Raw genomic sequence first — 27,815 nt, forward strand, 5'->3', positions numbered from 1 at the left:
TGACAACAGGTGTAGAGTTTGAACTTCAAAGTACGGGTTTAGAAATATTTTTTGTTCATTTTATATTTGCTTGAATCCACAAAGAGACCACGAAATAACATCGAGTCAGAACGATATTTTGTCGAAAACAATGATTTAGAATCATCTCCAGGAATCGTTTTTGCGTAAGGAAAGGTAAAACTTTAGACGCACAGAAACTTGAATAATGTAACAGTGTAACATAGAGTGTTCATAAATAATTATTCAATAAAAAATATCACTAAAAATATGAACTTTAATATTTGGAAACATTTTAAAACTTTCAAGGTTCAGTCAGTGTCACTGAATAAGATGAAATAGTTTAAAAACAAAACAAAAAAATTGAAGAACTATGTAATGATGTGTCAATGTGACAAGGAATAAAACTCAATAGTTCGGCAAAACATCAAAATTTCTTTGAAAATTTTTATGAAAATTTAATTCTAGCTTGCATTCAATTGAAACAAACGTCAGCTTAAAGCAAAATAAATTTATAATAGAAATAAATAAATGTTTTTACCTTTTGCATATTTAATAAAACAGGATTGGACAGATACTTGACGAATAAGATGTCAATATAGTGACAGAGTTGCCTAAAAAAATCTTGTTATGGCTTCGCTTTGGCCATCTCCTTCTGGAAAATGGACGAAGATTAGTTTCTCTGATGACATCAGTTCCCGAACATATACCGAAGATGTCCCGAAGTGTGTGATACAAAACGACAGTGACGTAGATAGTGAAGATGACGCATGGATGTCTCAGTTGGAAAAAGATTATGACAATTCACAAAGACGTCGAAGACGACGAACATGGACAAGTTATGAACGAAGAGTCACAACTGTTCTTGCTGTGTTTGCAATAACCACTGTTTCTTTGATATTCATGATTGTTTATAAAGGACATTTAAGGTGTGAATGATTTGCTACCATTGGGTTTTTATGTACAACTTTCATTTTACTTAAAATTTACAACATTTTTTAAGGTTCCCCTTCATGTGTAAAGACGAGCAGATGTGTCTTACAAAAGCCTGCGTTCAGGCGGCAAATCAACTTTCTACATTCATCAATGAAGAAGTAAATCCTTGTGACGACTTTTATGAATATGCATGTGGCCGTTTGGAAAAAGACAATTCAATCAAACGTGGATCTTCAAACTTTTCTTCCTTTGATCGCATTGAACAAAACAATGAAATGATTTTGAAGTACATCCTAGATGGAGATGATTTGCAGAATCATCAAAGTTCTGCTGTCAGAAATATGGCTCATTACTATGCTTCATGTCTTGATCAAAAGATGATTGAATCACTAGGAGCAAAACCACTGCAAGATCTCATTAAGTTCGTGGGCTCATGGACCGTTACTAATACAGCATGGAATCCAGAAGGTTGGAATTTTGGTCAAGCACTTACACAAATTCACAAATTCAAAAGCATGCCGCTGTTTTACATGTTCGTGGCTCCAGATGACAAAGATTCATACCGTAATATTATACAGGTATATAACTTACTGGACGCATTCACTTCAGTATTATTTCATAAATTACGTCTACTGTTATCCACAGTAAACTTCATTTGAACGTGTTTCATTATGTAGATAAAACAAGCCGGAATAACTTTACGAGATGAAGAATATTATCATCGTAAAGACGATGACAAGGTAAAACAACACACAATCACATGAAGCACAATTTTCATTTATGTCCAAACACCATCTATGTGCGATTTTAGTTAATCTTAGCCTATAAAGACCTAATGGAAAAGACAGCAATGGAGCTTGGAGCTCAGGACAAGAAAGATGTCGTGAAACAAATGAATGAAATTCTGATTTTTGAAAGAAACTTAGCAAAACTTTATGAAGACAAGGAAAAACAAAGATACACTGAAAATATTTACAATAAAATGACAATCGCAGATTTGCAGCAGTTGGCGCCATCGGTTAGTTAAAGATTGAACTTAAATAAAAACTATAGCTACTAATGAATCATTTGGATAATGTTTGATATCGTTGAACAACGTTTAAAACGGCAAGAAACTAAAGAAAAACTAACATCGTCAACATATTTTTAGATCCCTGGATGGATTACATGAACAATATCTTTAAAAGTCCTGTCACTTTCTCGGAACCTGTAATCGTTTTTACACCCAAATATCTGAGAAATATGTCAGAACTTGTTACTAAAACTGAAAGAAGGTAAATGAATGAAAAACAAAACAACATTTTTGCTGAAAATACATCCAACTATGAAAAAGATGACGATCATCACCCTGGTCCAGTTAGGAGACATAAGTTGGGAAATAATAAGCGTATAGTTTAGAAGTGTAACCAAACGAGCCAATAGGTATTATAGCGAGAGAATTAACTGCTAGTAACATGATAGGGTTTTGTATAACGAACTAACTCATCAACCGATACAATATTTAGAGTGCTAGCCAATTACATGGTGTGGCATTTGATCAAACCATTACTTCGTTTACTGTCCCAACCTTTTCGCAACATCTACGCAGCTTTTGAAGCGGTAGAGAGTGGTTCCGTACCAGAAATATCAGCAAGTTCAAAGTGTGTAACGAGAACTGAGTCCTTGTTTGGTTTCGTAACTGGAATGTTGTATGTAAAGGAGAGAAATGGTGTAAACGTGAAATATGAGGTAAAAAATAAATGATGATGAAGTTAAATCATTATCTTACACTGTCACTACATTGGTCTCCAGGCCTCCCAGATGATTGCAAATATCAAAAAGACATTTGAACAAAATATTCAAAAGATTAACTGGATGGATGAGTTTGCAAAAGAAAAAGCATCGGAGAAAGTGAGTTTAAATAAACAGAAAATGAAGTAAAAGTAGATTTATCGTAAAAAGTTTTTCAATTTTTAGCTAAATGCAATGATTGAATTGATCGGATATCCTTCATGGATAGAAGAAATCACACAATTAGATAATTATTACTTAAACGTGAGTATGATTTTGAAAGTTTTTAACTTTATAAAAGAAACTCTAAAAGAACACGTTCTTCTAGCTGACAATGAAACACGACGCTCATTTTGAGAACTATTTAAACGTAAGAAGATTTTTCCACGATAAAATGATGAGAAAACGTTCAAAACTTGTGGAGAGAAACGAGTAAGTGAAATGTTTCTTAAGAATAACACAACGTAAAAGGACTCAACTTTTAATTTATAATTTAAAATCTAGATGGCATCTAACACCTTCTCAAGTGAATGCATATTACAGTCCGACAAATAACTACATTGGTAAGGACTGAGTTTTTTCAACGAGAGCAATTTCAAGGTGTTTATACGTAATAACCATTAAACATTCATATCTATGAATTTAGTGTTTCCACTTGGTGTTCTGCAGAGACCACTTTTCGACGTTTCATGGCCAAAGTAAGAGAACACAAACAATTCTTAACGTTCACGTGATCATTGCTATATTATTTTCATCGATTTCTTTTCAGATATTTAAATTATGGAGCAATTGGAGCGATCATGGGTCAAAAGATCACTCAAGGATTTGATAGCTATGGTATGTTTTAAAGGGATAGTAAGGTATCATGAAGGGTATTAAATGATTATTTTATAGGAATGAAGTTTGATAAATATGGAAACATGAATAAATGGCGGGAAAATGAAATGCTCAGTTATTTTCAAAACAAGTCATCGTGCTTGGTAAAACAATACAGAAACTATACGTCCAAAGATTTTCAGGTATATGATCCTGTAATGTCCTTTCTTGTTACATTAAAAAGCTTCAAATATATAAAAAAAAACCAAGGACTTTTAAAAACAAAATACAAATATATGTGTAGATTAATGATCAAAAAAGTTTGTCTGAAAATATTGCTGACAACGAAGGAATCAAATTCGCCTTTCAGGTGAGCAAATTTTAAATCTTTTTCCTAATAATAGTAAGCATTATGTTAATAAAATACATACCGTACCACAGGCTTACCAAGAATGGTTAAGACACAACCCTATAGAGCATAAGTTACCGTCGTTATCTTTGACAGCACAACAGTTATTCTTTCTGTCATACTCTCAGGTTGGTCAATAAATACAGTTTTGTTAAGTTGGTAAAAATGACAGTTATTAGTTTAAAAAAATACAGAAACATGTATAATTTCACAAAGGTTTGGTGTGTGTCCAATATAAGAAAACAATCTTCGTTGACGAACATGCACAGTCCAGAAAAAGCTAGGTAAGAGCTATAAATAACAATGTAAATATAATTAACTTTCCAGACTCAACATTTACTCTAGTCGTGCTTAATAAGCAACAGTAAATTCGCTGCTTTTGATTTAAAGATATTCATTATTAAATTATTCTATTATAAAGGGTAATGATTGCTTTAAAAAATTCACAAGAATTTACCAGTGCCTTCAACTGTCCTCGCGGAAGTAAAATGAATCCTGTACAGAAATGTCAAGTCTGGTGATTAAAACTCGAAACGCTAGTTTCAGTATATTCTAAAGCTATAAATTCTATATTTTATCTATATTTCAATCCTTAATTTCTAAACTGGAAATAGACATGTTTGATCGTCATACACACCATAAATATTACCATCATGACTGACGGACCTTCAACCATTAAAACGAAGTTGTATTTCCAGTATCGTAAATGGGATTTTGTTCATAAGCGGCTGCTGGATTTTTCATGTAACGCGTTTCGCGAACATATAATGGTTCGTCTGTCGTCGTCCAGAGTTGTTGAGATTGATTTGCACTAACATTTTGTGTTCCCTGGTTTGGAAGTGGTCCTGGTAATCCAACTGACGAATATGTACCGTCTCCAAAGTCAAAACCTTGCCCTGTATAGCTTATGACATCTTTGGGTTGACCGTCTTTTGAAGATTCCTTTTCATCAGTAAAGTTCTAGATTAACAAACATAGTCATATTCACAACAATAATTTTATGATATATATATCTATCGCTCACGTTTATACAGTAGTTTTATCACTAACATTTATACAGTAATAGTTCTAAATACTTCAAAAATTACTCTTTAAATATACACGTCACACTAAAAATCATCGTTAAAACAATAAGAGCAGACACGAACCTGGGTTCTAATGATAACAGCATAAATACCAACAAGCAAAGCAAAGAGCGAAAAAAGAAAAAGAACAGCATACAAAATAATTACTGCCAGAGTAACATCTTTAACAGTTTCCAAATCAGAACAAGAATTGGAATCTTAACAAAGGAAAACAAAAGATATAAAATATAAAAATGTAAGGTTATTTTCTTATTGTCATCGATTGAACAAATATGTAAGTAATAAAAATGAGCTCTTACAGGTTCTATGATCAGAATCGTCATAAACAGCTTTACATTTGCATTTCTCTGCTTCTGACTCACAGGAATCAAGGGAGACCCAAACACCAGAAGCATATGCGATCGCTGCTATAGACAAGAAGATTCCTACGGTATTTAACCCAACACCAGCAGACATCTAAATAAATAAAGAAGATCAGTATTTGATATTATAAATCGCCATGTAATAAAAATGTCAGAAAAACACGTAAATTTCAGAGTTTCGCTTCATTTTCATTTGAATGACAACTTTCTATCAAATGCGAGTTTACAAATATGAAATGGCTCAGTAGTCAACATCGCCAATCTGCCATCAGTACCTTAGGAAAATTTTTTAAATTAAAAGCGCTCCACATCAATCACTGCTTACACAAACTTTTACTACGGGTGGTGTTAGAGAACGAAAACTTTCACCTACAAACAAGGGGAGATACATTAGCAAATAAAAAATAGAAAAACTTACCAACAAATTAAATCGGCCAAAACCAGCAATGACGAGAACAATACCAGAGCAAAGGAACTAGGTCAAAAAACAATTATTCTGAATTCAACAATCGATAGCAAAAACAAAACAAAAACGGGAAATTAAATTTTAGATAAACTTAACACTGGAATGATTGAAATCAATGATATGGTCACATGATTAGCAAATATAAGGTGCTTTTGTCGCTATTTTTATAAAAGCATATCAAAAATTTGACACAGAATGTTTATACAGCTGTTTACAAAGTAACTTTCTAATGGAGAAATTGTAAATCTTACGAAGCCTAATATCTAGAAAAGTTTCAAAGAGTTTAAGGAAGTTTAATCGCAAAACTTACAACATCAATATTAAATATTATGAAAGGAAATAATTAAAGTGACTTGGCGATATGAAAGGAAAAACACACTCCAAAAAACATCATCTTGTAAACTCAACATTCGAGTTATAACATCAAGAGACAAGATTTAAAGCAATATTTCCACTTTACTTCCAAGTCGAATAAAGTCAAAACATTGCTTTAAATTTTTTCTCTTGCTATTATGACTCGAATGGCGAGTTTACAAAATGATGTTTTTTAGAGTGTGTTCTATCATTTATATTTTGAAATTGTCGGCTGTAAAAGGATTTTGCCGATATTAAAACCTACATATATTAAAACTTACATATATTGCCCAAAGACCAACACTTGAAACATCATCAGACACTTCAGTCATTGCAACAATTCCGCCAACAATACATCCAATAGCCAAGACGATAATAAAGCAACCAAAAATCCCGGTAGAGAAGGTAATTCTTTTCGAAACATTCATATTTTTTACATAGATATACTGTCCCTTGCAACTTTCAATCTACGTTTATCGTTACACAAGAAATAACATTTAAAACTAAGTTATTGACATTCCTAACAGCGTGAAGGAATTTATCATGCATATATGATGATTGTATACATTCATTTAAAATAATAAAGAATCTGGGTGTCCAAGCAACCAGGTAAACTTTCCCCAATTAAAAAAAAAAGATTCTTTAACAATTACTAACACAGAGCTGCGTCGGTGTGTGATAGCAGACGGTCATTTTAATAACTACGTATTATCATTCTTAGGTAGGATAAGAAAAAGATCAAATATTAACCGAAAACGTCAAGAAATTCCCATGAAATGCAATTATTTACTGACAATGATTATTTTTAAATCAGTTTATCATGCAATTCTTCAACTACACCTTCTATTCATTTTACTTATACATTATCATAATCTAAAACATACACCATTTTTAAGAGTAATTTATCAAAAATAGTTCAAGTTATTTAGTAAGACCTTAAACAAAAAACTCACACAAACCAGCTTTATACATAATGACTTCGGTTGAATCGATTTTTTATGTCACCATCAAACTTTCATAAAATGTACCTTTCCTCTGCTCTCATTAACTACCTGGATGGAACAAATGTATTTTTTCGGGATTCCAGTACAATCGAGCAGATTTGTAAACCAAAGACCAAACATATGGAATGAAAAATTCCTCTGGTTGTTCCTCTTCAACATACTTAAACTTCAACTCAGGAAATTTCTAAATAACAAAAATTTTGCAGTGGAAATCATCTTCGACAAGTGATAAATGGCTCAAGTTATTTTTCTTTAAAATTCAATTACTTTGAGTTTATCTTTAGGCCATTGTAATGTTCCTTGCTTGATGACATCAAGTACAACTTGAACTGACAATATTTGATCAGGATGTTGCTCAAGACGAGTGCTGAAAAACGTCAACACCTAAAGAAAGAAATATTCTTCACCCAAATACAATTTAATAACGAACAAAATAAAACATAACACAAAAAATAAATGTTACAAAATGCAATTGAAAGTAAAACAATTAATTAAGTTTTATTTAAAAAGAACTATGATTTTCTTCTGGTTATCTTTCATTTCATACTTTAAGAAATAATATATAAAGTCATCAAAACTCGACATCACGAAGAAAGTTCGGTATCGTCGACTAAAGCAAAATGTGATGAAAAATCTTCCATATGAAATCAACCCCACTCTAGTGAAAACATAGTCCACAACAAAATAACTCAATGAGAATTACCGTATCAATGTTTTGTATAATATCTTGAAAGGTTGGATGTGTTCTAAACTGTGCGAACAATTCCCTTCTATGAAGCAATGTATACACAAGATTTGGATTGTGATGAAGTGTATTGGTTAGACAGGAGTTGATTATTTCCAGAACCATACGTATGACCTCTTCAAGAATGGAGAGATCAGAAGCCTACAAAAAAAATTTTATTATTTTACACAACACTGAAAGAACGTTCAGTTTTTTGATGACAGCCTTCAATAAATATCTTACAAAATCTTGTGTAAAATCATCGTCGATAGACTGATGAGGATTTGCTGCACTTTGTTTGATTTGTTCCTGTACACGACCATGTTTCTTAGCTAAGACCGCGTATAAACTAAAAGATATTTCAACTGTAAAATACTAACATTAAATCTTCATTTTTCATTCACATTTGATAGTCGTACCTGACGAGCCTTTGAGTTACATATGGATGAAGAGCATGAAATTGCGCAGACATATTTGCAAGTGCAGCAAGACAATTCGTATGAAGATATTTATCCTAGAAAAAAACACCAGTATTTATACAACAGTATGTAGCATTGAAAAATGACCATAAAGTATAACGTTAAAATGAAGAACTTACCCTCATTCTTGTCATATTATATTGAATGGTTCGAATAACAACAAGAACAAGCAAGCCTCCTAACGTTATGTTGTTGATAACACGGTCAGTGAACCACGGTACATCATTTAAAACCTCAACAAGAAATTAAACGTCTTTCATTCGCTACAATTAATAAAACCACGACAAGTAAAGTATCTATAGGTAGCCTCTTATACATAGTAAACCACGACATATAAAGTATATATAGGTAGCCTCTTATACATAGTAAACCACGACATATAAAGTATATATAGGTAGCCTTTTATACATAGTAAACCACGACAAGTAAAGTATCTATACGTAGTCTCTTATACATAGTAAACCACGACATATAAAGTATGTATAGGTAGTCTCTTATACATAGTAAACCACGACATATAAAGTATATATAGGTAGCCTCTTATACATAGTAAACCACGACATATAAAGTATATATAGGTAGCCTCTTATACATAGTAAACCACGACATATAAAGTATCTATAGGTAGTCTCTTATACATGGTAAACCACGACATATAAAGTATATATAGGTAGCCTCTTATACATAGTAAACCACGACATATAAAGTATATATAGGTAGCCTCTTATACATAGTAAACCACGACATATAAAGTATATATAGGTAGCCTCTTATACATAGTAAACCACGACATATAAAGTATATATAGGTAGCCTCTTATACATAGTAAACCACGACATATAAAGTATATATAGGTAGCCTTTTATACATAGTAAACCACGACATATAAAGTATATATAGGTAGCCTCTTATACATAGTAAACCACGACATATAAAGTATATATAGGTAGCCTTTTATACATAGTAAACCACGACATATAAAGTATCTATAGGTAGCCTCTTATACATAGTAAACCACGACATATAAAGTATGTATAGGTAGTCTTTTATACATAGTAAACCACGACATATAAAGTATATATAGGTAGCCTCTTATACATAGTAAACCACGACATATAAAGTATGTATAGGTAGCCTCTTATATATAGTAAACCACGACATATAAAGTATATATAGGTAGCCTTTTATACATAGTAAACCACGACATATAAAGTATCTATAGGTAGCCTCTTATACATAGTAAACCACGACATATAAAGTATGTATAGGTAGTCTTTTATACATAGTAAACCACGACATATAAAGTATATATAGGTAGCCTCTTATACATAGTAAACCACGACATATAAAGTATGTATAGGTAGTCTTTTATACATAGTAAACCACGACATATAAAGTATATATAGGTAGCCTCTTATACATAGTAAACCACGACATATAAAGTATGTATAGGTAGCCTCTTATATATAGTAAACCACGACATATAAAGTATCTATAGGTAGCCTCTTATACATAGTAAACCACGACATATAAAGTATCTATAGGTAGCCTCTTATACATAGTAAACCACGACATATAAAGTATCTATAGGTAGCCTCTTATACATAGTAAACCACGACATATAAAGTATGTATAGGTCGTCTCTTATACATAGTAAACCACGACATATAAAGTATCTATAGGTAGCCTCTTATACATAGTAAACCACGACATATAAAGTATGTATAGGTAGTCTCTTATACATAGTAAACCACGACATATAAAGTATCTATAGGTAGCCTCTTATACATAGTAAACCACGACATATAAAGTATGTATAGGTAGTCTCTTATACATAGTAAACCACGACATATAAAGTATCTATAGGTAGCCTCTTATACATAGTAAACCACGACATATAAAGTATATATAGGTAGCCTCTTATACATAGTAAGCCATGACATATAAAGTATATATAGGTAGCCTCTTATACATAGTAAACCACGACATATAAAGTATGTATAGGTAGCCTCTTATATATAGTAAACCACGACATATAAAGTATCTATAGGTAGCCTTTTATACATAGTAAACCACGACATATAAAGTATCTATAGGTAGCCTCTTATACATAGTAAACCACAACATATAAAGTATGTATAGGTCGTCTCTTATACATAGTAAACCACGACATATAAAGTATGTATAGGTAGTCTCTTATACATAGTAAACCACGACATATAAAGTATGTATAGGTAGTCTCTTATACATAGTAAACCACGACATATAAAGTATCTATAGGTAGCCTCTTATACATAGTAAACCACGACATATAAAGTATGTATAGGTAGTCTCTTATACATAGTAAACCATGACATATAAAGTATCTATAGGTAGCCTCTTATACATAGTAAACCACGACATATAAAGTATATATAGGTAGCCTCTTATACATAGTAAACCATGACATATAAAGTATGTATAGGTCGTCTCTTATACACAGTAAACCACGACATATAAAGTATATATAGGTAGCCTCTTATACATAGTAAACTAGACATATAAAGTATATATAGGTAGCCTCTTATACATAAGTAGAGCACGACGTATATAAAGTATATATAGGTAGCCTCTTATACATAGTAAACCAGACATATAAAGTACCTATAGGTAGCCTCTTATACATAAGTAGAGCACGACGTATATAAAGTATCTATAGGTAGCCTCTTATACATAGTAAACCAGACATATAAAGTACCTATAGGTAGCCTCTTATACATAAGTAGAGCACGACGTATATAAAGTATGTATAGGTAGTCTTTTATACATAGTAAACCACGACATATAAAGTATATATAGGTAGCCTCTTATACATAGTAAACCACAACATATAAAGTATCTATAGGTAGCCTCTTATACATAGTAAACTAGACATATAAAGTATATATAGGTAGCCTCTTATACATAGTAAACCAGACATATAAAGTACCTATAGGTAGCCTCTTATACATAAGTAGAGCACGACGTATATAAAGTACTTATAATTATTCTGATTATTACTATACTTTATTAAGATAATGCCATACCACTTCATGAATAGATTTGTTGAAGTTTTCATCTTGACTGAGAATCAATAAAACAATAAGAGCCATGTAAATATGATGGGAGTTTTGCTCTTCCGCGCTGTACAACAATTTCAGTATTGGTAAGATCTACATTTAAAAAATGATATTTAGTCATGACAGAAGAGGAGAAGATCGTCAGAAAAACAATCACTCTACTCACAAGGCGCTCAATGTCAGTCCTTGAGAGCATATAAGATGCTATTATTGGGTTACGGTGCAACAAGAGATACAGTAGTAAAGTTGTTTCATCTGTATAGAGTTGACTACAAGATAATGAAGATTTTTATCTTTGTGTTAAATCATCATAGTTAATCAAAATAAATTATTTTTTACTTAAATAAACTTCATCTCCAATAAAAATTCCTTCTCTTAGTAAAATTTATTGTGCTTATCGTTATATAGTGGATCGTGACATAAGGCAAATACCAAAATCATAAATGATAGAAAGACATATACAGGGATACAGTAAGGTACAATGACGTATACAGTGATAAGGTAAGGTACAATGATGTATACAGTGATAAGGTAAGGTACAATGATGTATACAGTGATAAGGTAAGGTACAATGACGTATACAGTGATAAGGTAAGGTACAATGATGTATACAGTGATAAGGTAAGGTACAATGACGTATACAGTGATAAGGTAAGGTACAATGATGTATACAGGGATACAGTAACATACAATGACGTATACAGGGATACAGTAATGTACAATGACGTATACCAGGTACAGTAGGATACAATGATGTACCCCGGGTACAGTAAGATACAATGATGTACCCTGGGAAGAAAACTAACATGACGTAAATACCTGGATATAGTGATATACAATGATCCAGCGTTCATATAAAATGATGCTTCTTCCAGTTCAATATTTTGAGATGCACCACCTTTAGAAACATAATGAGACCATTTAAAACTACATTGAATGTGCAATAATAGACGATGTCGAAAAACAGACCTTTATGTTTAGAGTTTGTGAACGTAAAAAGAGCTTGACGATAAAGGTTCAATTTTTTGCTTTGAGTACAATGATTCACCAATATGAGCAGAAGTAAAACACTTTGATTTGAAAGCAAAGCATTTTCTTTATCAGTAGAATCATCATCACTACCAAACCATGATATCAAAGTTCCTTTGAAGTAAAACAACAAGATATATACAATGATAAATTGAAGTTAATATGAATGTATTTCGTTGTCACTTGATAAACTTACATGAAAAACTTCCACATACATACCTAAAAGTCCCTTCGTTCCACCACTTCTTAATTCATTAGGTAAGGGATCCTGTTTTATGTAGTATCGTAATAATCTCATAACCAATTTGTTGCAGCGTTTGGAACTGGACATTATGTAAAGAAAACATGTAAAATAAAGTTTACCTAGAGATATATCACACCTCCAAAGATAGTACTGTATGTAAAATAAAGTTTACATAAAGATATCACATCCCTATAATATAACAAATACTTTTATCATTTAGTATGTATTATGACATAAGAATTTATGTAAGAACAGGAGGAATTTTAATGGGGGTCAATGTTTGCCTTGCTCATCAATAAGCAAAGATTAACTCATTAAGTAATGAAATTGTTTTTGATAAAAAATGTGATGGTGATATTGTAAATGAATGCCAAAACAAAACTGCCTTCTACAATAAGTCTAACCATTTGCCATGCATGACGATTTGATATATAACACTGTTTGTTGAAGCATCTGGATCAAACATTTGCACTGACAACAACACAATCATTGAATTAATGGCCTCCAAAAGCACAGTATAGGTTTGATCACTAAAAGATAAAAAATATAGAAAATCTCAGATGTAAGTTGGGAGAGTGCAAAATTATCATTTAGTTGCCTGTATGGGATTTCTGTGAGGATTTCAACCAAAGTCTCAAAAAAATCATCCAAAAGACCACACTCTAAACATACAAAAAAACACACTTGAGATCTTTTAGGAAACCACACAAGATTGAAAAGACGTTTTTGACAACAGGCCTATCCACTACCTTGGAATTTGCTGTCCTCTGCGTATCTTTGAATACCTTGTGATACTTGACCAGCCATTTTACCTAAAAAGAAATATCCACAAAATGATAAATATGTCTGATTGCCACTCACGTTTATATAACTACCTCGTTGAAGTTTTGTTGCCTGAGCCAAAGTGAAACCACCAAAATGGATGAACAAATCCTCCTCTTTGGCATGTTCAATGAAATATTTTATGAAACTTCGTACAAGAAGCAGTGAATTGCACACTTCATAAGATAACGATGAGCTGGTATAAAAGTACAATATAAAAGTGCCAATATTATTGATAAGAATCCATAGACTTCTTACACCAATCTCACAGCCATTAATAATACACCTATTTATTTATTTATTTTGATGGCTTACATATTTTAATTAAAATTTATCAACCATACTTAATTTTTCCATCACATTTTCGTAGTTCTTCAACTTTCCTCTGACACAATTCAACTAATTTGATAAAATTTCCACTTTTCAAATTATTTCGAGCTGCAGTTGAAAAGAATTATTTCAGAATAGAAATTTTCATAAAGACAGCCATGATATAAATACAAAAATCTATGAACAATAAAGTTAAAGACTGACTATATCCGCATTCAGCACAGCCCTGAGCTCAAAAATCATTAAATAATTTTTAAATACCCAGATTATAACAAAGAGACTCAGTTGCTTCTTCCAACAATTTTGCATCAGATCTGAAACAGCAACGTTTTAAAAATATACCAAAAAAATGTATCGTAATTCCGTCGGGTTCTACAAATACTACAACACGACAATGTCATCATTCATCAACATATTTACGTAACTGAAATTGAGTAAATAAATCTTTTGAGTACGTCGACAAAGAATAATGCAATTAAGTGTAATTTCCACTATCATATAAAAATCATTAAATGCTTTAAACAAACTTCTTCACTCACATCCTGTATATATTTACAAAACTAAACGCTAGTAATTCCTCCCAAAATTGATCGCCCTCAGGAATTGATTCCGATCCAACTAGACGATTCAATAATACATTTTCTTTAAGTTCGTTGATAGAAGAAGGCTTTGCACCCATTTCAACGTTAACTTCTTAACTTCCACATCAACAAACACAATGTTTTTTAAAACTTTTTCTCGCCATTTTTTTATTGTTTTGCTTTTACGTTTTTATGTTTACCGTTGATCTCATTGAAGTAGATATATCTGGAGCGCTAACTTCCGTGATTGGTTGAATGTTGGAGACAGGTTGAGTAAAAAAAAATTACACTCCCCCCTAACATACAAGGTCGGATGGCTTAGCCCACAAAAACATTCTGCATACAACAAAAATATTTTCTCCTTTTTTGGAGTCTTTTCTATTATTTATTCATTACTATGAGCTGTGAATAATTATCTGCGTGTAAGAAAAGGAGCAGAATAGACAAGTGACCACGAGCAATGAATGCTGCTATGTCAATAGATATAGTTTGACACTTTCCACTTTTTGAATAAACAGAAAACCGTAAGGACATTTTTCTCTGTATCTTCCATTGTTCAGCTACTTTTTCATTCTTGCAAACGTTGCATCTTCAGTTGTTGAGGCTCTTCGTCCATTCTTGCTAGCGTAGCGTCTTCATTTCTTGAGGCACCTCATCGGTCGATTCTTGTACGTGCTGCAAATTCTATTGTTGACGTACTTCATCGATTTTTGCAAACGAAGCGTCTTCAGTTTTTGAGGCATTTCATGGATTCTTTCAAGTGCAGCGTCTTCCGTTGTTTTCTGGCAGATCCACACTGAATCCAGTAGCGAACAGAAGAAATGCATTGAAGTTACTCCCAAAAGATGTAATGAATTTGCTTATTAAGTGCTCACGTCACGTGCTCGTTGTTATTTAGCGGAGATGCATCAAGCATTTTAATGACTTTCTTTGGTGTAGGCTTTTTTTCATCATACACAAGAAAATGTTTGAGATATTGTGGAATTTTGCCGTTTCGATCTTCAACGATTGAAGTATTGGATTCCAGCAGCAGCAATTACTTGGTAGTATTGGATTCTAGGGTTAGAAAACTACTTGGTCATATAAGTAAAGAGCATTTTCAAATCTTGAGAAAGTTTGACGCAAATAATATTAAAGATGTAATTTTATTCTAACTATGTAGATTAAATCTACTTCTTTCAGTAGCTGTATTCTTGCAGGCTACCAACATGTACGCATAGCGTTCCTACTTTTTAATGTTTGCCGTTTTATCTAAAACGCAGTGTTTTGGGAGATATACCCAAAGGCCAAGAAATGAAAAAAAACGTGAATATTCATGATAACTACGATAAATAATGTTATGACAAATGTCTTCGCTTGGCCCCAAACGTGGACACTGTTTTTTTTTCCAAACCAAAACGAAATGGGAGGGAAAACCGGTGGATCCGGAAAAAACCCTCCAATTAAAGAAAAGATCGAAAATTTAGAAAAATTTCCTGAAATTTTTGTAGTTTTGAGATGTTTCACATTTTTGTTGTTTTCAATGATAATGATCTACCCTAACATGCAGCGTAGTCAGATCGTACGTCGGTCGTATAAAAAACTTAAATTTACAAAGCGACAAAAAATGGGCTGACTACCCTATTGACACAGCAAATATTTTGTGTTGGAACAAAAGAAACGCAAACTTTGGTAGAGAACAAAAAAATGAAAGGGTGCAGGGTGCTAACAGAAATTTTAATAAATAGACGAGAAACGAAAACTAAAAGCAGCCCAAATATAAATCATATGAAAAAAACGTTCAATACGTAGGGACCTGACCATTCACCTGCCAATAACAACGAAAAAGGAAATGACCAAAGTGACGTCATGACTTGCATAAAAATCACTTTTTGATGTCTACTAGACTTTGTTCTATTCAAAAATTTTATGTTGCTTCATTAAGACTTTCATTAATAGCTGGCTTTCACTCGTGTGTTTTGTTTGAACAATTGTGAAAACTTAGTTTTACGGAAATTACTAATAGTTGAATTTGAAAATGCGTTATAATGATAAACATTATTTGTAACAAAAGTCGTAAATGTGAATCTTTCAATAAGGACGCTTGTTTCTTGGTGCTTCTGTTGGTCGTTCATTCATTGTCCAGTTCGTAGGCCCACAGACATAGCTACTCTATAAAAACACGTTATAAATGTCAGAATAATTAATGAACAAAAACAGAAATTAAACATATTGAAAAGAACAAAACTTTAATACCTGATTTCCAAGCGTTGTCATGGTCAGTCTGATCCAGGTGATTTAATGGGTCTCTACCCTTTTTTTCACAGCGCAGTTTTTACGTATGTATCATAGCAATTTATTGTAACATTTTTTATCTTAGAAATTCAATGAGCCCTACTTGTAGCATTGCAATTTTCTTTATAAGCTTTAAATAAAATAAGTAAAAGTAGCGAGGGAAAGCCAGCTATTTTCTTACAGCAAGTGACATCTTTTATTGACATTTTTTCTAAATGTCAATAAAATGTAAACAAATTATAAAAATAGACCACCAGGATACTTTTTAACTATCTCATGCAGTTACTCATACAACACTTATCTACTCAACTTACAAACCACAAGACATGGATTGTGTTCTTCCACTCGCTTGTTTTCCATCTTCGTAAAATATATTCTGTGAATTTTCTTACGTAGATATGCCCTTATGCGATGTCCATTCAATATGTTTATAGCATTCCATACACGAAGTTACCAGCATCATTAACCAATAAAGCAGCTACTGATATCATGCATTGCCATTTCAATTGATTACAATTTATAATGCACTCTTGTGGTAACTTTAAGCGAAGGAATGGGGATCACTCCAACACCCCAGTTATATCATCACACAAAGAATGCTTAGTGCAGAGTTGACCTTTTGTGAGTATCAGCTGACCACCTTTAGGTGGGCTCATATAACAATGGGGCCCATCATCATTATATGAACAAACAACTGACATCAACAAAGAATCCAAACTACAAATGAACATTCTTGGCCATGAATCACCATGACACATGAGTAATGACAAACTAGTAAGAGTAATTGAAGTGAATGACACAGGTGGTAAAGGGACTTTCACAACTCCTTCCATGTGGGATCTACAATATAAGAAAATACTAAACACATTTTTCGAGATTTCATGATGAATAACTCTGCATATGACATTAGTTTGCGTTTTTAAATTCTTAATCAGATATATTAAGAATGAGCAACTTACAATATGTTTTCTGTTTGACTATCCAATTTGTAGAACATTCGCCAAAATTGCACGATTAGCATTAGTCAGTTGAGTTTGAACGATGCAACGAGAACTTTCAAATAATCAAAGGCTTAACATCGTGATCAAAGCATTTTACAGTGAAAGCTTTCATATTACGAGGCCTACCCTAAGACTAGTTGATTATTCCATGTAACTCGTACTTCTGTACTTCGTCAGTAAAAAGATAGAATTTGACTTTCTTTCTACAACGTTAAAGTGACTAATTTTCCTTGGAAGTGAAAACACACGAATTTAAATATGTTAACATTTCTTTACTTGACGTCATAACTATAAATTTGTATTTTGATTGGTTCCTTAGGAGTATGTCACCTTTCACAAAGACAATAAGTAATCCTTCAATGCAATTAAATAAAAAAAGAATTCATAAGAATCTTCAGATTTTTTGCGTTTTAATGTCGTTATGCAAAGTAACGATGCATGATGTTGCCATGAGACGATAATGAATTTAGAAGCTAGATTTTAGGTCTTTTCAAATATTCATCGATCTTTCAGTCATATCTTGCTAGGCTGAGGTTAGGAGAGGGTTTAAGGGCGTTCTGGCTGACGTCACCATCATCTTAATGGCCAAAATAATGAATTTGCGTTATTTGATCGTGTTTCTTTTTAAAAATTAGATTTGATAAATATCCGGTAATTTGTTCAATTCGAAGAAACTTTTGAAAACATGGAAAAATAAAGTTGGTTATAGCCGATAGTTCGACCATAATCCGATCAACAGCAAAAGGAAACAGCTGTCAACGAAACCTGCATGCGAACTTTGATACTTATCAACGGAGAGCTGCAACGACGTCAATCACAAAAAGCGTTTTTCAATGGACATACCCGGCGCACATATTTGAACATTTGAAAACCACGATGTACTGATATATACTATCAGTATCACATCCAAAATGTTGATAACAGCTGCGAAAAGAAATTTGAGCGAGCAAAACCCTTATGAAATGTGTTATAACAGGTACTTGCTTCGATATCATAGTTATCATGAATATTCACGTTTCTTTTCATTTCTTGGCCTTTGGGTATATCTCCCAAAACACTGCCTTTATTAAATACAAAGGCAAACATTTAAAAAAATACGTGCGCAATGCGTACATCATGGTAGCCTGCAAGTATTATATGACCAAGTATTTTTAAAGAAATATTTTATTAGCTCTTGCTCATCACGAGAGAGTTATGTAAAAGGTAAAAAGTAAAAAACGTATAAAAATGCTTAGAGTTGGTTTAAGTTATAAGTCAAAAAAACAAATAATTTAAGGGAACCATACAATTCTTGTTTGCCATGAAGCCCATGGATGGTTTGCTCGTAACACATGAGAAACAGTAGATGAGGGAGTTAAACAAGAAAGATATCAGCCACTAAAAATTATATAAAACATGTTTAAATTATAAGTGTCAGAAAAAGGCACAGCATTGGAAAAAGTTCATTGAAACATTGCTTGGATTATTTTATGAGAACAAAAAGATAAAATTCAAAAGCAAAAAACCCCGTTTTCGGTCCATGCTTCCCGATACCTTCTTAAGCGTAAGGCACTAGAACGCCGCATGTTAACGTTTCAGTAGGAGATTTCGGCCCCTCTACGCTATCCTACTTGGGAGATGCAATAGCAAGCTTCCGCCCATCAGACCCCGAGATCACTTGCGATAGGCTTTGCTCGGGGTACGCAGGGAGAGTGCGGTCGCCACCGAAGTGTGGGCCCCTAAGCCACTGCATACTATATCGCACTCAGCTTCCACTGCTAGTTGACATCTGCTATACGATATTTTAGATTTATATAAATATACGTAAATTCAAAGGGCTTACGACAGTTGTGGTATGATTGACATTGTTACTGCGCATGGTCTTGCGCATGCGCAGATGATTTTTCCCTATTAAATTGGTATTAACCATGCTATTTACTTCAAAATCGGTGCCAGTAGATGGAGTTGGTCGTTGCCATCACCATGAACTTGTGCAGCTGGTCAAGTCGACTGAACATGCTCAAGCGTAATGCGCATGCGCAGATAATTTATCTAAAAACTTTGACTGATTGTGCTAATTACTCCATAGTTGGTACTTGTACATACAGTTGGTCTTAGCCTAGTTGGATCTTATAGCCTTTTGGTGAAAATATGAAAAAATGTGGAAATAACGTTTTTTCTGTGAAAATGTGTAAAATTTGTAAGCATGAGTTATTAAAGCTGTTGAAGAAGTCACCCTTCCTGTAAAAACAATTGGCTGCACCATAAAATAAAAGAAATTGATCCATCTATATAACATGCATGGACATATGATCAATCCAATGGATATGATCAATCCAATTTAATTTATACAAAATATTCAAGTAATTTATAGAAAAATTCTTAAAAATTTTAGAATAACTATTGCCAATATTTAATGCAGAAATGTAAATTGGCCGACTGTTAATTATGCTAAAATTAGACATAAGCATGAAAAGCCAAAACAATATATGATTCAATTATTGTTGGCAAGTATTACAGTTCACATTATCAAAATGTTATGTCATTTCAGATAACTGCCCTGGGTTAAAGTAAGCTATGTCTCTAACATGTATACTGCATAAAATATTCTCGGATAGATAAAAACTAGTTGTTCATGGTTAAAGAAGTTGACAGCAGGAGAGAGAAGAAGCAGATTTCTCTTCATCCATCACATACAATTTACCATTATTTACTTTGGAATCTACAACATCAATATTTGCAATTCCAATGGAGTCGAATCGTGGATCAGGAACTGTCGGAACCTGCACACAATATGAGAAAGTACAAATTTAAAACAAAAACAACTTGATGTACATAATAGCATTTTCAATTTTCATACAAAGTAAGGGTTGTTTGCATCCTTCATGTCATTGGATAGGGCTTGAAAAACCTAAAATACAACATCAAAGTACGTTGACTTCAATATTACAAATACTGATCATAAAAAAATGATCATGTGACCTCTTTAATATTCAAGTTATCTTTAGCACTAGTCTCGAAGAATTTGTGACCAAACTCATATGCAAGCTACAAAAAAAACAAAGCAACATCACTAAACTAGTGAATAAAATTTCATGAATAACAGAAAAAAAACAAGGAGAGAGTCGTGTGCTTAACCTTTTCACCTCTTTCTTTTGAAACTTGTCTTTCGTTTTTTAAATCACTTTTATTTCCAACAATTATTAACTGCTCATTCTCCAAACCATGCTAAATAAAATTAAAATTTAAAAATGCAAGAATGGCTTTAGATGTATTTGAAATATGTAGTGCTTAGCTGACCTGTTTAATATCTTGAAGCCAATTACTCAGTTTTTCAAATGTGTCCAAATTAGTGAGATCATACATTAAAATGAGACCCTTTAAATAATGAAAGTGTATCAATTACACATGCACAAAGCGCTACCATGTCCTTCCCATAGAATGTGAACTTTTGCCATATATACTCAACCTTTGTTCCTCTAAAATGCATTTTTGTAAATGTCCTAAATCGTTCTTGTCCAGCAGTGTCCCTGAGCAATAATTTAATAAATATGTTTATGATGATACTTGATATGATGAGATGATAAATGTAAATATCATAAGTACTTGCCATATTTGAAGCCGAACACGAACATTGTCAACCATTATAGGAACATTCACAAAATCAATACCTCAATAAAGGAAAACTTAAGTATTACAATAACTGAATATCATATTTTTAAAGAGTAAAACACAAAAATATACAGTAAAATACACACCAACAGTTGTCATGTACGACATAACCACAAGGTCATTTGGTGTAGAGTAACGACGAATCAAAGACGTTTTACCGACAGTCATTTCACCCACAACTAAAACCTTGTATGTTATGTCATAATCTTTGTTCGTTGTCATTTTTCTTTATTCATTTGGCTGACGGTAGGGAACTAATAATTTTTGTAAACGTATCTGACAAATATATGATTTATCATGAAAAACGATATAGTTCGTAATATTTGCTGGCAACATTAACAACACTGCTTGCATCTATGTGAGCAAAGTGCGTTTTACGATTGTAAATTTCATAGGCGACTTGCGAGGCATCTTCTGATCTAAATAATTTGTTTTTTCCGATACTTTTCTTTTTTTTTGAAATTAAGCAATCAAGATTTAACTTGTGCTTTTACTGAATATATGAACTATTGGTATGAATTCAAATCTTACCTTCAGAAATTAACACAAAACTTTCCTAAATTGACACTACAAGATATGTGTAAAAACCTTATGACTTTCCTCTCAGGAAGTAAAACCGGAAGTTCAACGACTCGCCACAAAACAAGGAAGTGAAAAATTCGAATAATGCGCGCCTCATTTACGTCTGCGTTTAATGCTTATAAAAGTGACATATATGATACTGAAAAAATAATCATGACTCTCCAAAACTCCAGAGATTAATGCCCAATGTACATTTAATAATGCACGATTTTCATAGATTATCTACATGAAATATAATTTCATCACTAATTTACAATATAATGAATGATGTTTAGTTGGCAAATGTGGAAATTACAACCAACCAACCAAAATTCAATAATAAATATCAAAAATGAATCTTTATATAGTTAGGGAAATTTAATGAAACTGAAATTTAGATTTTGAAAAATGTTTTGATTTAAAACCATTAACCACGAAATGCAATGGAGTTTCGCGATTCTTCGTTTAAATTACATTTAGATTACGTAATTTAAACTACATTTAGATTACGTGATTTAAAGTACATTTAGATTACGTAATTTAAAGTACATTTAGATTACGTAATTTAAACTACATTCAGATTACGTAATCTCAACCAAACTAAAACCATTGACAGTCTAGGAGTGCTTGAAAACTTATGAATAAAGATAAGCACACCTGGGTTGCCTGTGGTAAAATGACGTTCATATCACGTGATTTATACCACGTGATGATCACGAAAATATAAACTACGTATAGGAATTTCCTCAAACGAAATTAAATATTTATCAATAAAATTAATCCTTTGAATTACCAATGAATCCTTTACAGGGGGGGTGTCCAAGTTACAATACCCTTGATTTATGCCGTTTTAACCAATCCACTACCTCGTTTTCATGTTCATTAATCCATCTGATGTTTGACCGGATGGTTTCATACGACTGCTTAAGACTTCTCGCTGCAGATCCAACATCTGAGTTTACTTTGAAAAAGGATTGCACCTTCAACAGAATGCAAAATAATTTCAAAAGATGCCACGATTTCTCAAATCACCAGTTGTATTTAAAAAAAATGTGTTTCTAAACGTGGCACTTTTAGGTATTTTTTACCTCGTTGTAGTAAAACTCAGTTTGAAAATGTGAAGTAACAGCTTTGAGAAGACGACCAAAGGAGAACGCTTCAGATCCGTAACTGAAATAAATAAAAAAAAGTACGCAATGGGATGACAGAATCAAGAAATTTAAAAAGAAAAGTCAAGAGAGGAAGAAGCACTTTAGTGCGAAGTGATTAGGAGTTCTCTGACTACAAGTTGACCATCAACTATTTAATTTATACCGTTTTCTTAACGTTGACCAGTGACTTCGGAGGAAATCCCATGCCAATAATCTACCATTTGGATTTGAAGCAACAGAAATGATGACAGAATCACCGTCTTGAGATTTGATTAAACTTGTATTCAAAGCGTACTCAAGACATCTGCAAACGAAAGTTAAAATGTTTTCAAAAGATATAAAAAAATCAATTATTAATGATACCACAACAAAAATGGCATCATTCAAAGATGTCATTAAAGTATTGATATTATAATTAAAAAATTGATCATGATGTCACAAAAACATAATGCAATGACCTCACAACAACTTCAACTATGACATCACAACAACATAAACCTATGACGTCCTTACAACATTTCCAATGACGTCACTACAACATCAATCAATGACATTAGTTATCATGACGTTATCAAAAGAGCAGAAACCTTTGTAAAAGCCAAGCTTCTCGTGTTGAGGATAGAGATGACAGCAGTTTGCGTTTCTCTTCTGCTTCTATCTCATTTTTGTATTTTCTCCACATAAATTCCCATTCTTTCCTAGTGCCAAGCCTCACACCAGCTTCATAAACAATGATTCGGAAATTAGGAGGTACGCTGTGTAGAAAATAGACGATGTTTTAATAATTAGTAAGGAAACATTTGAATTGAGTTTACATTTATCGTGTAATGTTTGTTTCATTCATCCGTAAAATTTACCTTTCATTTTTCGACATGAAACTTTCAAACATTTCCATAGCTTTCTTTACAGCTGGTTTATGATCATAGTACGCTGCAGTACTAAATAACGTGTCCCGTAAATACCTAAGAACAACATTGAAACAATTCTTTAAATCTAAACTTCCTTCTCATTGGAACATGTAAAAGCTTCAGATGTACCTCTGTAAGGCAGAGCCAGTATCATTGTAATTTAGTTCATCAAGAACGGGATTTACTTTAGATAAAATATAATTCTAAAACATTACACAAAAAGAAATGTTACATGTTTGTCCTAAATCCTGCCATACTGACGTCATGTTACGTTATTTCAACATTGTACACTGACCTGATACAATCCATAATATGAAGTCATAGATAACCTAGCTCCAATATAAGACAAGGAAAGCATCGCCGCTCTCCAAGGAACATAATCTTTCTCTCGATGAAGGTATAAACTCATATCTAATGCCGTTGTGTAATTTACTTTGCCAGCTCTGTACGATAGAAAAAAGATCAGTATTAAAATGAAAAAGACAAAATTGTCAACTTATAAATATCTCCAAGATATTTAACCTTGCTAAAGCAAAAACATCATCAAGTAAGCCGGCTCTGTCGGACGATGAAATTTTCTAAAATGAAAAAAGCACTAAGCTCAAGGCTTTATGTAAACGAGAACTTTTTCTTTTAGAATATAAGTCAATAAGTTAATATCGTTGCGATCGATGAACCAGGCGGAAATCGTATCGATGTATAAATATTAAAGCCTAGAATATGATGCGTAAAACAGCTATAAAGTCACTTCGCACATTTGCTTTGAGAATGTCTTATGATAAAGACGAAACGTTAGCTTATAACAATTTGTAATAAACATTTTTATGGCTGTTTTACGCATTACATGCTGGGCTTTAGTGATTATTATTTGATCAGTAAGTTAAATATTACCTGGTGATTGTGTATCAATGTTTTCGCTAAATTTTTCCAGTTGTCAAGTGGATAATTGACACGATAATAACCAGTTTGATTTATGTTGAATTTTAACCATCCATTTTTCCTCATGTCGATATTCAGTGAAACTAAATATAATTTAGTCAACATTTACAATTTACTTTATGAAAAATCCAATCCAAGAAAAGAAGCAAAATAGACTCTTCTTGAAATGTTGAAATAGTTTGAAGTTAAAGATAGGAACTGTTTATCTCAAATATAATAAATATGTTTCCTTAAAACATAATAACGTTTGAGATTATTTTTTATCGACCATTACATGCTCGTATAAAGTTGAAATGAAATCGAAACTTACTTTGGTTTTCTTTCATCCAAACTGGATTTGATGTAGAGAAACCATTGTCAATGTAATAAGTTAAGGGAATTTGCCATTTATAACTACACATGAAAACATTTAAAGACAAAAATAAATGAAAAGATGTGTCACTACCTACTTATACGAACTTTGATTGAAAAGAGAGGGATAAAACGTAAAAACAGTATTTTTAGGGAATACAGGAGGACTAAACATGACAATGTAGAAAAATTTTCAAAGTTGTAAAAGAAATCAGAAAAATAATATTTAAGGATTTTAAATGGATGACAAAGTGAATTTGAGGGTTATAGATGGATTCAAAAGATAAGCATGGATATTAGTGACATACTTGTAAGGAGATTTCAAGGATGGTTTTGCTCCGGGATCTATAAGGAAATGTTCTTGAGTTGCAATATATTTTCCATCATCTTGTTTTGTAATTGTAACCAGGGGAAATCCCATCTGAAGTGTCCATGTGTCCATCATGCTCTTAACATCAATTGTCGCATTCTGAAAAAAAAATTAATTACATGGAAAAATGTGTTGCACAAGCTTTTTTCATGGAGACATGAAAGGATATACATAGTCAAATCACCTCACTAAGTGAGTGCCAAAGATCGTCTGTTGCCGCATTGCTGTATTGAAATTTTTTGAGATAAGACGTGATGCCAGCCAAGAAATTCTTTTCCTTCATAACATTGCTTAACATATTGATCAAAGAGGATCCCTTAAAGAAAGAGTTACAAAAAAGTTATATTTTGATAACATCTCTATAGACAACATCTGTACAGACAACATCTCTATAGACAATGTCTGTACAGACAACATCTCTATAGACAACATCTCAATAGACAGCATCTCTATAGACAATATCTCTATGGACAACATCTCTATAGAAAAAATCTCTATAGACAACATCTCTATAGACAACATCTCTATGGACAACATCTCCATAGACAACATCTCTATAGACAACATCTCTATAGACAATGTCTGTACAGACAACATCTCTATAGACAACATTTCTATGGACATGATCTCTAAAAGCAACATCGTAAATCCAATCTTGTTAGAATAATTATAACAATTTAATTTTCTTACATACAACAGTTAGTGAAACAAACAAACATACCTTATGATAAGAAATATCATCAAAGAGACTAGAAATCTCACTGGGATTTTGCACAACAACTGATATAGGATGAGAATTTGCCAGTTGATCAAGATGCATAGACCTTTGAATATTTGACACAACAAATTGATCCATCATCTTTAAGTCAGGATCAGCTACATTAACTCCTATATTTTCAACATATGAAGCAAAGCCTTCATTCAACCACAGATCGTCCCACCATTTCATTGTCACAAGATTACCAAACCACTACAGAAATTAAAAATTATTAAATTAATTTATAGCTATACAAAAATATGGTCATCATACATTAATTTAATAACCTGATGAGCAAGTTCATGAGCTACTACTGTTTCAACCCATTGCTTATTACTAGTTGATGATTGTGAAGGGTTACTCAGTAATGAGGTGAGACGATATGTAATTAAGCCCCAGTTCTCCATCGCTCCGGCAGAAAAATCGGGAATTGCAATAAGATCTAAAATATAATTTACAAACTTTGTGTAAAAATTGGTTTGTTGAAAAATGCATGATGTTAATTCATCTCACCTTGTTTTGGTAATGGATATTTAACATTAAAAAATTCCTCGTAATAGTTTAAAACAACTTTGGCACTTCTTAATGCCAAACCTGTGCTATTGATTAGTTCTGATGGTGCCCAGATACGGATCTAAACAATAAAGCAACAAAGATTTGTTACTAAGGCATGAATTAAGTTGATCAGAGCTTAGATAAAAATAAGTGACCTTTACGCCTCTTTTGGTAACACCTTCCACAAATTTAAAGTCACACACAACAAAAGCAACAAGATAGGTGCTCATTTTTACGCTTTCCATAAACTGTGTTTCAAGAAGATTGTTGCCAAGATTCCTCTAGAACAATAAATAAAGAAATTGTTAATCCATTTCACAATGACCAAAAATATCACTTTGTGTTTACCGTTTTTTCTGCAGGCATATTAGATAATGGCACAAAACCTTTTACATAAACCAAAATAATTGTGAAATTAGCTTTCATGGCTGGTTCATCAAAACATGGAAAGGCCTGACGTGCTGCTGTTGCTTCAAAGTGTGTTGTGGCCAAATATCTTAAAGAAACAAAGCAAAATACCAAAGGCGACTTTATTATCACCAAGACAGTAAGTAAGCCATATCAATTAAATAAGGTCAATATAAATAATTGTCAAATATTATTCAATAAAATATTTCAACCAATCATATTATGCCCAGTTAACCTTTATGGCATGACTTCTAGGGAGAAATTATTGAAAAATGATACAATATCATTTTATCCAAGATTCAATTTTACAAAATTTATCATGAACAAATCTTTATTTAAAACAAGAATATTTGTAAATGCTAAGCGTACAAGGTGCAAAAACA

General features: G+C 32.5%; 5 protein-coding genes across 6 annotated transcripts in view; 1 reads left to right on the top strand and 4 right to left on the bottom strand.

Annotated features, from left to right (window-relative positions):
* LOC124452253 (endothelin-converting enzyme homolog) lies at positions 1-4,635 on the top strand. The gene is made up of 18 exons (XM_047002835.1): positions 1-174; positions 562-926; positions 1,001-1,511; positions 1,611-1,673; positions 1,745-1,955; positions 2,084-2,207; positions 2,439-2,661; positions 2,725-2,823; positions 2,890-2,967; positions 3,032-3,135; positions 3,208-3,266; positions 3,350-3,401; positions 3,473-3,540; positions 3,598-3,722; positions 3,824-3,889; positions 3,961-4,056; positions 4,145-4,212; positions 4,350-4,635. The coding sequence occupies exons 2-18, from the start codon at positions 628-630 to the stop codon at positions 4,447-4,449; spliced, it is 2,346 nt and encodes a 781-aa protein (XP_046858791.1). The 5' UTR covers positions 1-174; positions 562-627; the 3' UTR covers positions 4,450-4,635.
* LOC124450370 lies at positions 3,716-21,782 on the bottom strand. Its single transcript, XM_047001028.1, has 8 exons — positions 21,773-21,782; positions 14,707-14,713; positions 6,477-7,233; positions 5,794-5,850; positions 5,313-5,469; positions 5,077-5,210; positions 4,566-4,888; positions 3,716-3,988 (listed from the first exon to the last, which is right to left on the bottom strand). The coding sequence occupies exons 3-7, from the start codon at positions 6,621-6,623 to the stop codon at positions 4,604-4,606; spliced, it is 780 nt and encodes a 259-aa protein (XP_046856984.1). The 5' UTR covers positions 6,624-7,233; positions 14,707-14,713; positions 21,773-21,782; the 3' UTR covers positions 3,716-3,988; positions 4,566-4,603.
* Positions 6,962-14,698, bottom strand: LOC124450365 (dymeclin-like). The gene is made up of 18 exons (XM_047001022.1): positions 14,465-14,698; positions 14,187-14,239; positions 13,940-14,033; positions 13,649-13,791; positions 13,523-13,585; positions 13,372-13,435; positions 13,178-13,303; positions 12,749-12,852; positions 12,470-12,643; positions 12,320-12,398; positions 11,667-11,769; positions 11,468-11,593; positions 8,522-8,635; positions 8,343-8,437; positions 8,167-8,272; positions 7,903-8,085; positions 7,467-7,583; positions 6,962-7,383 (listed from the first exon to the last, which is right to left on the bottom strand). Exons 1-18 carry the CDS (start codon positions 14,602-14,604, stop codon positions 7,240-7,242), a joined length of 2,028 nt encoding a protein of 675 aa, XP_046856978.1. The 5' UTR covers positions 14,605-14,698; the 3' UTR covers positions 6,962-7,239.
* Positions 20,054-22,834, bottom strand: LOC124450371 (ras-related protein Rab-8A-like). Of its 2 annotated transcripts, none has more exons than XM_047001030.1 (9): positions 22,787-22,834; positions 21,519-21,686; positions 21,371-21,431; positions 21,230-21,290; positions 21,061-21,138; positions 20,899-20,988; positions 20,743-20,808; positions 20,621-20,671; positions 20,054-20,543 (listed from the first exon to the last, which is right to left on the bottom strand). In XM_047001030.1, exons 2-9 carry the CDS (start codon positions 21,652-21,654, stop codon positions 20,400-20,402), a joined length of 687 nt encoding a protein of 228 aa, XP_046856986.1. In that variant the 5' UTR covers positions 21,655-21,686; positions 22,787-22,834; the 3' UTR covers positions 20,054-20,399. The 2 variants fall into 2 exon arrangements, with proteins under 2 accessions (XP_046856986.1, XP_046856985.1); XM_047001029.1 differs by lacking the exon at positions 22,787-22,834 and adding an exon at positions 21,964-22,096.
* LOC124450363 (aminopeptidase N-like) overlaps positions 22,191-27,815 on the bottom strand; it is a 6,505-nt gene continuing 880 nt past the window's right edge. The window contains exons 2-18 of the mRNA XM_047001019.1: positions 27,373-27,520; positions 27,180-27,305; positions 26,983-27,103; positions 26,757-26,911; positions 26,434-26,682; positions 25,897-26,028; positions 25,651-25,811; positions 25,302-25,384; positions 24,944-25,074; positions 24,575-24,630; positions 24,348-24,495; positions 24,182-24,255; positions 24,002-24,106; positions 23,732-23,899; positions 23,308-23,448; positions 23,082-23,163; positions 22,191-22,973 (exon numbers count right to left, since the gene is read on the bottom strand). Of these exons, the coding sequence (XP_046856975.1) occupies positions 22,818-22,973; positions 23,082-23,163; positions 23,308-23,448; positions 23,732-23,899; positions 24,002-24,106; positions 24,182-24,255; positions 24,348-24,495; positions 24,575-24,630; positions 24,944-25,074; positions 25,302-25,384; positions 25,651-25,811; positions 25,897-26,028; positions 26,434-26,682; positions 26,757-26,911; positions 26,983-27,103; positions 27,180-27,305; positions 27,373-27,520 (2,236 nt within the window). The 3' untranslated portion in view covers positions 22,191-22,817. The remainder of the gene's footprint in view (positions 22,974-23,081; positions 23,164-23,307; positions 23,449-23,731; positions 23,900-24,001; positions 24,107-24,181; positions 24,256-24,347; positions 24,496-24,574; positions 24,631-24,943; positions 25,075-25,301; positions 25,385-25,650; positions 25,812-25,896; positions 26,029-26,433; positions 26,683-26,756; positions 26,912-26,982; positions 27,104-27,179; positions 27,306-27,372; positions 27,521-27,815) is intronic.

The sequence above is a fragment of the Xenia sp. Carnegie-2017 genome, unplaced genomic scaffold, assembly GCF_021976095.1.
Source record: "Xenia sp. Carnegie-2017 unplaced genomic scaffold, XeniaSp_v1 HiC_scaffold_24, whole genome shotgun sequence".
NCBI lineage: Eukaryota > Metazoa > Cnidaria > Anthozoa > Malacalcyonacea > Xeniidae > Xenia > Xenia sp. Carnegie-2017.

Bases quoted from the DNA above. Each gene is read 5' to 3' on its own strand.
- LOC124452253 (XM_047002835.1), top strand. From the start codon at position 628: ATGGCTTCGCTTTGGCCATCTCCTTCTGGAAAATGGACGAAGATTAGT. The intron at 2,968-3,031 runs GTGAGTATGATT...ACGTTCTTCTAG, and splicing joins TAGATAATTATTACTTAAAC to CTGACAATGAAACACGACGC. The intron at 3,890-3,960 runs GTGAGCAAATTT...ACCGTACCACAG, and splicing joins GAATCAAATTCGCCTTTCAG to GCTTACCAAGAATGGTTAAG.
- LOC124450370 (XM_047001028.1), bottom strand. From the start codon at position 6,623: ATGAATGTTTCGAAAAGAATTACCTTCTCTACCGGGATTTTTGGTTGC. The intron at 5,470-5,793 runs GTAAGTTTTTCT...TTATTTATTTAG, and splicing joins TTGGCCGATTTAATTTGTTG to ATGTCTGCTGGTGTTGGGTT. The intron at 4,889-5,076 runs GTTCGTGTCTGC...TTGTTAATCTAG, and splicing joins CTGTTATCATTAGAACCCAG to AACTTTACTGATGAAAAGGA.
- LOC124450365 (XM_047001022.1), bottom strand. From the start codon at position 14,604: ATGGGTGCAAAGCCTTCTTCTATCAACGAACTTAAAGAAAATGTATTA. The intron at 13,586-13,648 runs GTAGTTATATAA...ATTTCTTTTTAG, and splicing joins GGCAACAAAACTTCAACGAG to GTAAAATGGCTGGTCAAGTA. The intron at 8,273-8,342 runs GTACGACTATCA...AATATCTTTTAG, and splicing joins GTAACTCAAAGGCTCGTCAG to TTTATACGCGGTCTTAGCTA.
- LOC124450371 (XM_047001030.1), bottom strand. From the start codon at position 21,654: ATGACAACGAACAAAGATTATGACATAACATACAAGGTTTTAGTTGTG. The intron at 21,139-21,229 runs GTTGAGTATATA...CATTATTTAAAG, and splicing joins TGCATTTTAGAGGAACAAAG to GGTCTCATTTTAATGTATGA. The intron at 20,672-20,742 runs GTCACATGATCA...GTTGTATTTTAG, and splicing joins ATAACTTGAATATTAAAGAG to GTTTTTCAAGCCCTATCCAA.